Source organism: Humulus lupulus, chromosome X, assembly GCF_963169125.1.
Source record: "Humulus lupulus chromosome X, drHumLupu1.1, whole genome shotgun sequence".
NCBI lineage: Eukaryota > Viridiplantae > Streptophyta > Magnoliopsida > Rosales > Cannabaceae > Humulus > Humulus lupulus.
In genome coordinates this window covers 112,655,160-112,667,256 of record NC_084802.1, presented here as the reverse complement: position 1 = coordinate 112,667,256, position 12,097 = coordinate 112,655,160, and the positions used below count along the sequence as shown (strand labels likewise).

Sequence of the window (12,097 nt, the reverse complement as noted above, 5' to 3'; positions counted from 1 at the left end):
ACAATCCACTCTTCCTTAACGATACACTATTTATTTGCAGCATCTCGACGCTGCGAATAATCTTATACGGAGACGTCTTTTTGAATTGCCGAAGACGTACCCCGTGAAAGCCACCGTACTTGATTCATCATTTGCACAGTATATCCCTGCTAGATATGAGGAATTCAAGAACAAAAGCATGACTTACCAATGGGATGAGGACATTCTTAATTTCATTAAAGGAGAAGCTAACAAATACAAGAAGCCTTGGGGTGATTGCAACGAGGTCTACTACCACTGGTGCTTGGAAAATCGTCATTGGGTCATTTGCAAAATAAATTTCATTGATTGGATGATCACTGTCTTTGACTCAGATCATTCCAACTTTACCCATAATAAGTTGTCTGAGTTGATCGAGCCTTGGACTAGGATGCTTCCATCTTTACTCAACGCTTCTAGTATGTTTAAAGGACACCCTAGGTTGAAAATAGCTAGACCGAAGATCATCGTTCCAAACTTTGATTGGTGGCGCATGTCCACTGATATTATTCCACAGTGAAGAACCAGGTATTTAGATGTACTAACTTCAGTTTTTCACAGCATTGTTCCCCTTTAATTTTCAATACACTCACAAATGCGATTTCTCGGTTTCAGTGAAGATTGCGACGTATTCGCCATCATCCACTTGGAGTTTATTCTTGGAGACATTCTCTTATCATATGCCATCGAAGACCACATTCAGTACTTCAGGGATAAATTAGACATCGACATTTTTTACAAGAATGTGTACCCTTGATTTTTTCTATATGTTAGAACATTTATTTTGATTTCTCCTTAGTTTTGTATATAAACAATGTCATTCCGATGGCTATTCGATGATACATAATAGTATATTTCTCCTTAGTTTTGTATATAAACAATGTCATTTCGATTAACAAAATCTATTAATAGACAAATAAAATGATTAACAAAGTCCATTAATACACAAATAAAAAGATTAACAAAGACCATTAGTACCCAAATAAAAAGTTTAACATCGATGCCATAAATTTCAAACACGAACTTTACAAGTTGCCCTATTATGGCCTAGACCTCCACATATGTTGCACTTGCATTCTACAACCACTTTCTCTCCATTGGAAGGATGGTGTTTCTTCTTAGGCCTACCGTGTTTCTTCTTTGGACGACCAACCGGGTTTTTTTGCGTAGGTGTTCTCACTTTTATTGTCATAATGTCATGTGGAACAATCCACTCTTCCTCGTTACCAGTAGGATATATAGATTTTGTGTAAGAGGACCTCCATGTCTTAATTTTATAGTAATATGAACATAGCGAATAAAAGTTCACCCCTCGCTTAAGGGATCCAGATAGTGCATGAACACATGGGATACCAATAAGTTGAAACATGCCACATGTGCATGTCTTATTTAGGAGGTCGACTTCACCATTCATCTCACCATCTAACACATGGAACTCATGACTCCCTATTGCATAAGGGATCAAGAATTGAGCTTTCTCAGCCATATCCACCAAATCTTTCTCATAGGTCGGTGCAAGAGTTGTAGTTGTCTTCTCGCTAGTTTTTCTCCTATCACAGAACCAAGAATTGAGTGTGAAGCGAATAAATTCGATGAATGTAGTTATCAAAAATCTCCTAGCGTCCCGAGTCTTATTGTTGAAACTTTCAGCGTAATTGCTTGTCATTATATTATACCTAGTATCCAGGAAAACTAATATTTAATAGTAATGTACATTTAAAAGATTTCATATATTAAAATACATTTCACAATGACATACCTATTTCTAGGAAAGTAAGCACAGGACCATTTACCAAAACCCATGCCTTCTAGGTATTGAGCAATAGTTAGGTCTTTTGATTTGATTTTTTCAAAGTGAGTGTGGAACTCGGATTTCCTAAAAGCATATGCCGCATTATACATCAACACATGACAATGATCAGTCTTGAATTTAGCAACCACATTCATACTAATGTGGTGGTAGCAAGCACCATGATAGGCATCGGGGAAAATAGTTTCCAAGCCATGTGTAATACTTGCATGCCTGTCAGATACAAACGTCAGGTCCTCAACATCCCCAATTGCTTCCTTTAGCTTTGACATGAAATACTTCCAAGAATAATGATTCTCACTATCAATAATACCAAATGCAACTGGATATAGATGGTTATTTGCATCCAACCTGACTGCACATAACATCTGCCCATCGTATTTTGTCTTTAAAAAAGTGTCGTCCACACATAACACAGGACAACATGTATGAAACACTTTTCTTCTAGCTCAGAGTGAGAAAAAGCAATATATGAACCGATCCTCCTCAGTGACAAAATCTATTAACGCACCGGGATTTTTCTGTTGAAGCATGAACATGTATGATGATAACTTCTGGTAGGATGCTTCCAGTGTCCCTCTGACATAAGAAAGAGCCTTCTCTCGGCATCTCCAAGCTTTTCCATATGACAACTCAATGCCATAATCATTCTTAATGTCTTCTCTTATGTTGTTTGCCATGTATGCATTCGATCCAGTCTGATATTTTTTCGTTATGCAATGACCAATAACCTAAGGTGTAGCTTGGCGATGGCCTTTATGTCGGAGATCAAGTGAGCAAGTGTGTTTATTGGTGAAATGAGTTATCTCGAACATATCAAATTTAGGCATTCTCTTCCCCCTCAATCTCCACCCAAAATCAGGATCCTTGCAAGTGATATACATGTTGACGCTATTTTTCGCCAACAGTGTATTAAGAAATAGTAAGGGCAGATTAGTGTTTGATGGTAAATCGTAACAAAAATAACAAGAATTCGATCAAGAACACAAAACTTTTACGTGGTTCAGTGGTTAAAATTCACCTAGTCCACAAGTCAATATTATTGTTGTTTCTCTCTATTTTGGCAGAATTTCAGTATTACAGAATAAGGGTCCCCTTCCCTGTTCAATATTCCCAGTATTTATAGGGGAATTCCATGAACAGGTTTGGGTAACTGCGTGAGTCAATCACATAATTACATAATGTCTATATTTAGCACATATTATTCCTATTTATGTTGGGATATGATTTGATAACAAAATAAATATGTTCCTTCTATCTCGGATAATAAATATGACAGCCTGGTCATGAATAAGCGTAAAAACAAATCCCGAATCTTTGGGGATCCTTTAATATGCATTATATTTGAATCACCACGAGCTGCACATCTCTCATGAGCTTGTGCTCTGACAGCTATCTGACCCCGAGCTAGCGCTTTGACAGCTATCTTATTCTTAGTTCGTGGAAAAGTCAAATCGCCTAACACTAGGTCTGACCATTATGAATCTCGAGTTGTCCACATGGATAACAATCAGATATCCTACTTGGTTATTTTTCCACGTATTTATCTGCCAGTTGTACCCGAGCTGAGTGAATAAACTCGTGCTAAAATTAGGGTACAACATTTCCCCCCAAGCTCCTACTTGTGTTTGATGTCGTCATTTTCTGACATACACAGTAGGAGCTTTTAGACTTTTTTCACATAAAACCATGCCTGCCTACTACTCGAGTATTAGACACGTGGTTTACCACAATTGGCATATGTTCTGGTTTCGAGGACTGAAATAATTGTCTTGTCAACTTTTTTCCGCCATCTGGTCTATTTAATCTTGGCCCTTGGATCTCGAGATACCCCAATTGGATGGCCTATATTAATTTTCGTAGTTTACGTATAAATAGGGTGATCAGACTTCAAACCTTACCACCTTTGCATTTGAAAATTTCCCATTTCTAAAATCTCAAGCTTCCCTTTAGTCTTCCTCAAAATCCCCAAAGTTGTTCATCATGCCCAGACATTCAGAAGCTTTCCAGGAGCTTCCCGTTGCCGAATCTACATCCTCTAATCACCGAACATATTTCTTGTAAGTATCTCATCTAGGTTTGAAAAATTCTCCTCTTTTTTTGTTCTTCTCTATCCAATGAGATTTCTATTTTCTACAATGTTCATTCGCAACATTCATTGTTTGTTACCATTAAGCTATTTCTAAATATTAATAGGAAATAGGTTTCAATTTAGGTTCAATGGGTGAACCCTAACATGTTTTGGAAATAAGACATTCATAAAACTGGGCATATTTCTGTGTTAATTTGGGGTAGCCCTAATGGCAAATTAGTTTAAAGAATACCCATTTGGGGTAAAGAAATTGAAGGGTCTTTAGGTTTAATACCAGGTAGCTTAGGGGTTACACTTCCTTGAGTGGTTTCACACCAAATCGTTTTCCAAAGGAAAGTAATGGTTCTGACATTTCTGACACACGAATCCCGAAGTATCTAGGGATTGTTAAGAAGCCGAGGCGCGTTGCCTAGGATATGGTGTGGCACCATGCGCTAGGGCTAAGGCTAACTTTAGCTTGTATAACGAAACTAATCCATTTCATCCTTCGTATCTTTACGACATAGTTATAGATCATCTTAGGTCGCCTACTAACTAGGCTGCTTTGTCGTCAGGCGATTTGATGGCACCCCCTAAGAAGAAATCTGCAAGCTCATCCACTCAACGCAAAGACAGAGGAAAATAGGTCGCCCCTGACTCTCCTATTCCACACTTCGGTCTGGTAGTGGAGAAAGAAGTTCCCGTCGACCCCAACACATTCTTTGAGGTCGAGCATATAATCTCGAAAATCAAGACTCAAGGGAAAAATGAATAAAATCATGTTGAGTCACAACATTAAGATCGGAGCTGGTGGTCTCCTCGCCCGACCTACGTTTGAAGGGGAAATGAGTTGTACCCCTTTGCAAGATGATTATGCGGCCTGGAGTGATGAGTATCTGAAGGCTGAGGCATTCCTTCCCTTGGACCAATATTTCGTAGATTTCTTAAACTGCGTAAAACTGGCTCCTTTCCAGCTCTCCCAAAATTCATATAGACTTTTGGCGGGGCTGAAATATTTGTTCTTGAGGCACGAGTGGGAGGTCCCCTCTCCAACAGATATTTATTCTTTTTCTGTCTCAAAGCAAGCCTTGACCAGAGAGGACGCGATGACATGTTTTACTTCCACACGCGATTTCCAAACTCTGCCTCCGTCATTGAGCTTCCTAGCCATCCAAACGACTATAAAGATCTATTCTTTATGTTGAATGGCTTCAAAAATTGCAAACACCGATACTTCGACTGGCCTAATAAGTCCTCTGTCTTAGAAAATCCAGCTCGTGAACTTTTATTTCTTTAAAATATATTTTTTTTGTACACGTCCTGATTGAGTTTGTTTTTCATGCAGCCATATTCGCCAGGACGGAAAAATCGGTGACCCTCGAGGGTCAGTATGTTGGCCTGTAAGCTGATCGGCGAGGGCTAAACACTGGCCTTGAGGACCCGAGCTCCTCTTCCGGTGATCCCTGAGCTTCCCTCCTCTCAAAAGGCTTTGCCAACCACTGAGGAAACCAATGAGGAAGAGGTTGAGCTGCCTTTCGTTCGGAAAAGATGGGCTCCCGAAGTTGATCAAAGACCCGATCCTAACCGGGCTGCTTTTGGGGCAGCAGTCGGCCCCTCCGGCCAAGGTAACCCATACATTTTTAGGGAGTTAGATCGGGCTACTGCTAACTTTAGGTTAGTACATTTCAACCCCAACCAGCTAGTTAGTCGCCACCCCATCAACCCGGACCTAAATGTGACTCTCCTCCAATGCGTGGATCGTTTGGTGGTACGCTACGACCACAAATATCCCAAAAGCACCATTGTTGTCGACAATACACTGAACTTTAGATCTTCTATCTTTGAAGAATATGGAACCAACCTTAGGACTTAGCCTTCTCTGCTCCAAGGGGCATTTGCTCATGGATTTAGGCAATATGTAGACGAATCTAGCCCTGAGGAGGGACCTGAACCCCCCAGGATCTTAGAGATTGTATCCTTAGATTCCTCCTCCCCTTCATTAATTCCAGAGCCAGAGGTCATGCTTAGCCCAATTCATACACCCGAGCTAGTGATAATAGATTCATCCCCCAGCCCGGAGGGTAGGATCTTTATTTTCCCCATTTTCTTTTTCTTTTGATATCTTTGAAACATTTCTTTTGTGAATTAACTCAAAATCCCCCTCTAAGGGTAATGACGCGAGCTCCGCTCGAGAGCCAGCTCCGGTGACTACTGTCACCGTTGAGAAAATTCCTCCTCCTCCCCCTAGACACATACCTCCTCCTTCCCAAGTAATTCAAGCCGATGCCCCCACCGTCCAAATTCCGGTTGAGCCCTAGGACCTAGAAAAGATCCCTGAAGCCTTTCGGGGTATCATGTATGAGACAGCAACTAATATGGCGGGCTATGCATATAAAGCCAGTGCGAGGGATCTGAGGGCCATTGAGAAGCGCAGCGCAGAGGATGTCCTCGATTCTGCTATGGGGATGAATCTCACTGTAAGTCCTTCTTCCACATCTAATTTTTTTATGTGTTCTTCCTCTTATATTTTTGACTTGTTTTGTTATTTTGTAGTCCGTCCTGGCCCAATACCGAAGGATAGATCGTGCTAGGGCTAGAAATGAAGAGCTCCGAGCTGAGCTGGCCACTGCCAAGGAAGGTGAGCAGGCCGCCAAAGTTGCCTTGACAGTTGTTCAGAAGAACGAGCATGTTGCTAAGGCTGCTCTTATCACTTCCCAAGAAAGCAAGCATGCCACAAAAATCGCACTATCCACTTCCCAAGCTTAGGCCACAGAGGCAAACCACTGTGCTGAACAGCCTCAGGTCGAGAATGGTGAGCTCAAAGCGAAACTACTTGAGGTCGAAGTTAAAGCCAAGGAGGAAACGATAGCATCATCATCTGCCATGGAGGAGATGCTCTACCATTACTGGGCTTTCAACCAGGACGAGAACTTCTCCTTTATGGAGCCCGGGTTGTGGGATCCGTACCTTGCTAAATTCAAGGCTCGGTTCTTGCAAGAATCCTCGGAGACTGGTGAGGCTTCCAGAGCAGCAGAGGGAGATGGTGAGGAGGCCACTTCAGCGAGGCGAGCTGACGGGGCCTAGTGATCTCATTTATGATTTTCTTTGTAATTGTCTAACAATCTTTTGGTATTAAACAATTGCCTTCGGGCTTAGCTCAAGGTTAGTTCTCCCTGATGTGACAATATATTTGTTTGTTTTATCTCAATATATATCCAACTTGTGATCTATTTAACTTTCCTTTATTATCTTGTCATGTTTATGAACCCTTAGACTCTTGTACATTTGAAATTTTAGGGATCGACTTTTAGATCGAGATAGATTTTACCAAACTTGGTTATGTAAAAGTTTTTGTTTGCTTATTTGCGTCATACCTGTTAAGACTCGGGTCTCGAACCTGGTTATATCCAGAGTTTTTCATGATTTAAACTTAGTTTGCGCTAGGTTTATTGGATACGCGAGTTTTAAAAAGCCACTAAATAATCAATTTTTCCAAGCTTCTAAGTTTTAGACCTGTTTACATTCAGGGTTTTAGATGATTTAAACTTAGTTCGCGCTGGGTTTATTGAAAACTCGAGCTTTAAAAAGCCATTGAATAATCAATTTTTTCAAGCTTCTATGTTTTGGACATGGTTACATCCAGGGTTTTAGATGATTTAAACTTAGTTCACGCTAGGTTTATTGAAAACTCGAGCTTTAAAAAACTATTTAATAATCAATTTTTCCAAGCTTTCTAAGTTTTGGACCTTATCCGAGCAGGCTTAATTTTGCCAACCTCGGTTATGTGCCCCCCAAGTAACCAGAATGTATAAACTTTCTTAGTTGTTTTACAAATATGAGAACATGAGCTTACAATAATAACACTAAGAAATGGTTATTAAATAATCCATCTATTATTTAATCGAAATGGCTTTTATAAATAAACCTTTCATTGATGGTGGTACTATTGATAATACTTTTTTAAGTGCAGAGCATTCCAAGTCTGTGGGACTACTTCCCCATTCAATCGAACTATCTTGAAAGTTCCCTCTTGCAAAACTTTTATGATTTGGTATCGTCCCTCCCAGTTCGGGCCTAATACGCCATCATTGGGGTCTTTATTTGCCAAAAAGACCCTTCGGAGAACTAGGTCAGCCAATCCAAGTCTGCGCCCCTTAACTTTAGAATTGAAATAGCGAGTGATCTTTTATTGATAATGGGCGACCTGTAACTGCGATTCCTCTCATTTTTCTTCGATCAAATCGAGGGATGCGTTAAGTAGCTCGTCATTCTGTTCTTGATTAAATGTCCTTTGCCTATAAGTAGCTGCCATGGCTTCGATTGGAAGCATGGCCTCACTTCCAAAAGTTAAGGAAAGGAGATTATGCCCCGTGGAGGTCCTGTGAGAAGTTTGGTAGGCTCAAAGTACTTGCAGGAGTTGTTCGAGTAATAGTCCTTTGGCTATATCTAACCTCTTCTTCAGGCTCACCTTAAGGGTTTTGTTTACAGCCTCGACCAGCCTGTTGGCTTGTGGGTATGCCACCGATGAGAAACTCTTCGTGATGCCATATTTTTCATAGAAGTCAGTGAAGAGATCACTATCCAATTGCGTCCCGTTGTTTGACACGATTTTCTTATGAAGTCTAAATCGACATGTAATACTCTTCACCACGAAGTCGAGGACTCTTTTTTGAGGTGATGGTTGCCAGAGGCTCGGCTTCTACCCATTTCGTGAAATAATCGATCACCACCACCGCATATCAAAATCCTCCCTTTCCCGTAGGTAGGGAACCTATTAGTTCGATTCCCCATACTACAAATGGGCACTGGGATGAAATCATCATTAGCTTGACTGGAGTCACTCGGACAACTATGGAGAAATGCTGGCATTTTTCGCACTTCTGAACATATGAGATCGAGTCTTTCGTTAAAGTGTGCCAAAAATAGCCCTGTCTCTGTATCTTTAGTGCCAAGTTTTTCCCCCCAGCATGATCTTCACAAAAGCCTTCGTGTATTTCTTGTAAAATGGTTTTGGCTTCCTCGGGCGGAACACATCACAGGAGAGGCAACGAATGACCGCGCCGATATAAGGTTCCATCTACTATTATGTATCGTGGAGCTTGATAGAGTATATTTCTCGCGTCTTTTCTGTCATCAAGTAGCTTTCCAGTTGCGAGGTATTCCATTATGGGAGTCATCTAGGTTGGTCTTTTGTCGATCATTCTGACCTTTATCATTTCTCCCGTCACACTCGGGCTCTCCAAGAACTCCATTGGCACTACATTCAATGTCTCAGCCTCTTTTGTTGTAGCAAGTCGTGCCTAAAGCATCAACATTAGAGTTCTGTGCACGGGGTATTTGTTTAACAGAGTTGTACTAAAATTTAGACAGCTCTCCATTTACCTTAGCTAGGTAGGCTGCCATCTTGGTACCTCGAGCTTGATACTATCCCAATACCTGATTGACCATGAGTTGGGAATCGCTATAGCATTGGATGGCTTTCGCCTTGAGCTCTCTCGCCACCGTCAGCCCTGCCAGTAAGGCCTCATATTTTGCTTTGTTGTTGGATGCCTCCAATCCGAATCTCAGAGCTGTATGAAATCGATGACCTTCTGGTGAGATTAAAATAATCCCAGCTCCTGATCCGTTCTCGTTTGATGATCCGTCAACGAAGATTTTCTATAATTGCTTCACTGGTCCCTCAAGAACTCTTCTTGAAAACTGGTGCATTCAGCCATAAAGTCAGGAAGGGCCTGAGTCTTAATTGAGGTCCGTGGCATGTACAATATCTCGAACTGGCTAAGTTCGATGGCCCATTTTAAGAGACGTCCTGACTGCCTTAAAGGTTGTCGGTTAAGATGTTGATTGAATGGGATTGTAAATATGGTCGGAGCTTTCTGCAAGCCAATATTAGACAGAATGCTAGCTTCTCTATCAGTGGGTATCGTGACTCAGCTCCGAGAAGTCTCTTGCTTGCATAGTATACTGGTTTCTATGCATGGTCTTCTTCTCGAACTAACACGGCACTGACTACATTCTTTGTTACGACCAATTAAAGGAACAGAGATTCTCCAGACATATGTTTAGATAATGCCGAGGGCTCGGCCAGGTGCATTTTTAGATCGTGGAATGCCTGTTTGCACTCCTCGGTCCACTCAAATTTCTTGTTTCCTCTGAGCATGTTGTAGAATGGGAGACACTTGTCAGTGGATTTTGAAATGAATCGATTCAAAGCCGCCACCCTTCCAATTAGGCTTTGAACTTCTTTACACGACCTGGGCAAAGGCATTTCTAATAACGATCTGATTTTTTCAGGGTTCGCCTCTATTCCCCTTGTGTTGACTATGAAGCCAAGGAACTTTCCAGATGCCACCCTGAAGGTGCATTTCTAAGGACTAAGCTTCATCTGATATTTCCTTAATATTCCAAAACACTCTTCTAGATCGGATACATGGTGATTGGCAGTCTTTGACTTGACAAGCATGTCATCGACATACACCTCCATATTTCTCCCGATCTGGTTAGCGAAAATTTTATTGACCAAACGTTGGTACGTAGCCCCAGCATTTTTCAACTCGAATGGCATAACTTTGTAGCAATATACATTATGTTCGATCATGAAACTAGTATGCTCTTAGTCCGCATGGTTCATTGCGATATGGTTATATCTAGAATATGCATCCACGAAGGACATGAGCTCGTGACCTACCGTGGCATCTACCAACTGGGAAATCCTTGGCAGTGGGAAACAGTCCTTGGGACAAGCTTTATTTAGATTGGAGAAGTCGATATAGGTTCTCTAGTTCCCGTTCGGTTTCGGGACCAGCACGTGATTGGCAACCCAGATCGGGTATTTTGCCTCTCGGATAAATCCGCATTTTAATAATCGAGCTACTTCTTCCTCAAGGGCTTCAGCTCAGACCGTTCCCAAACATCTCTATTTTTGGGATTTTGTAGGCACATTCTTATCCAAATTTAAGGTGTGCATTATTAGATTCAAACTTATTTCCACCATATCTTCATGCGACCACGCAAAGACGTCCAGGTTTTTCTGTAAGAAATCAACCAGCTCCTTCTTCCTTTTGTCGTCAAGGTTCTTTCCAATCTTTATGACTCTTGAAGCTTCTTTGGGATCGATGTTTACTTCCTTGAGTCTTCTATGTCTTTGAGCTCTGATCTATCATCGCCTATTTGTGGGTCAATGTCGTCGCGTTGGGCGACCTCACTATCCTCTTTTTTCTGAGGTTCTTCCGTCCCATGAGTAACTTCTACTTACTGGAACTCCTCATCTTCATCATTTATGACCATCGCTTCTTGCACGGGTTGTTATTTTCCCTTCATAGAAATGTTATAGCATTCCCTGGCAGCGAACTGATCGCCTCTAACTATGCATATTCCCGCAGCTAGGGGGAATTTCATTGCCAGGTGGTGGATAGAGGTTATGGCTTCAAATGCAGTCGGACAATCGATTACCATGAACTCAAGTAATTTGGAAAAAATTTGTGACTCTTCTCCTAATGTCACCACAAATCTGATCATCCAGATGGTTGCTGATCCCTCACTCAAAAACTCGTACAGAGTCATCGAAGTCTCCTTCAAACCAGTTATGGATAACCCCATTTTTTCCAGGGTGGACCTGAAAAGTAGATTCACAAAACTTCTGTTATCCACTAGTGTTCTTCGGACCCTTCGGTTGGCTAGCTGAACGGTTACCACCAACGGATCGCTATGCAGGAATTGGACGTGGCTAGCATCCTCTTCCGTGAAAATGATTGGTTTCTTTTCCAATCGCTGTTGTTTTGATAACTGTTGCTCCAAGACGAACTCCACCCCGTTATGAGACTTCAGTTAATTAATGTACCTCTTTTGGGCCCCGCTACTCGTGCCTTCCAAATGAGGTCCTCCTACAATGGTGGTTATATCTCCTCGTACTATCGGATAAGGGTCGACCTGACTTTCTTGAGCTTCGGGTTGGTTTTGTCAGAGCTTCCGCAACAGGTAACAGGTTCTGCCAAGCGGACTGACTCAGATTCACTTGGTTTTGGGCGTACTGGGCCAAAGGTCCCACCCTAATGAGAGTTTCAATCTCATCCATCCGCTGCCATCAATCATCAGTGTTATTGCCGATGTCGTTGTAGAACCGGCAGAATTTTGAGGGATCTCTCTTTTCCCTTTGGTTCTTTAATGGTTCTGGCTTCTTCCATGGAAGGCGACTAGAG

At 41.6% G+C, this 12,097-nt stretch overlaps 1 protein-coding gene across 1 annotated transcript; it reads right to left on the bottom strand.

Moving 5' to 3' along the window:
* Nucleotides 1–1,030: 1,030 nt before the first annotated feature.
* LOC133806161 (uncharacterized) lies at nt 1,031–2,196 on the bottom strand. The gene is made up of 2 exons (XM_062244284.1): nt 1,778–2,196; nt 1,031–1,694 (listed from the first exon to the last, which is right to left on the bottom strand). The coding sequence occupies exons 1-2, from the start codon at nt 2,194–2,196 to the stop codon at nt 1,031–1,033; spliced, it is 1,083 nt and encodes a 360-aa protein (XP_062100268.1).
* Between the last annotated feature and the right edge of the window lie 9,901 nt (nt 2,197–12,097).

Bases quoted from the DNA above. Each gene is read 5' to 3' on its own strand.
- LOC133806161 (XM_062244284.1), bottom strand. From the start codon at position 2,196: ATGTTATGTGCAGTCAGGTTGGATGCAAATAACCATCTATATCCAGTT. The intron at 1,695-1,777 runs GTATGTCATTGT...CCTGGATACTAG, and splicing joins GCTTACTTTCCTAGAAATAG to GTATAATATAATGACAAGCA.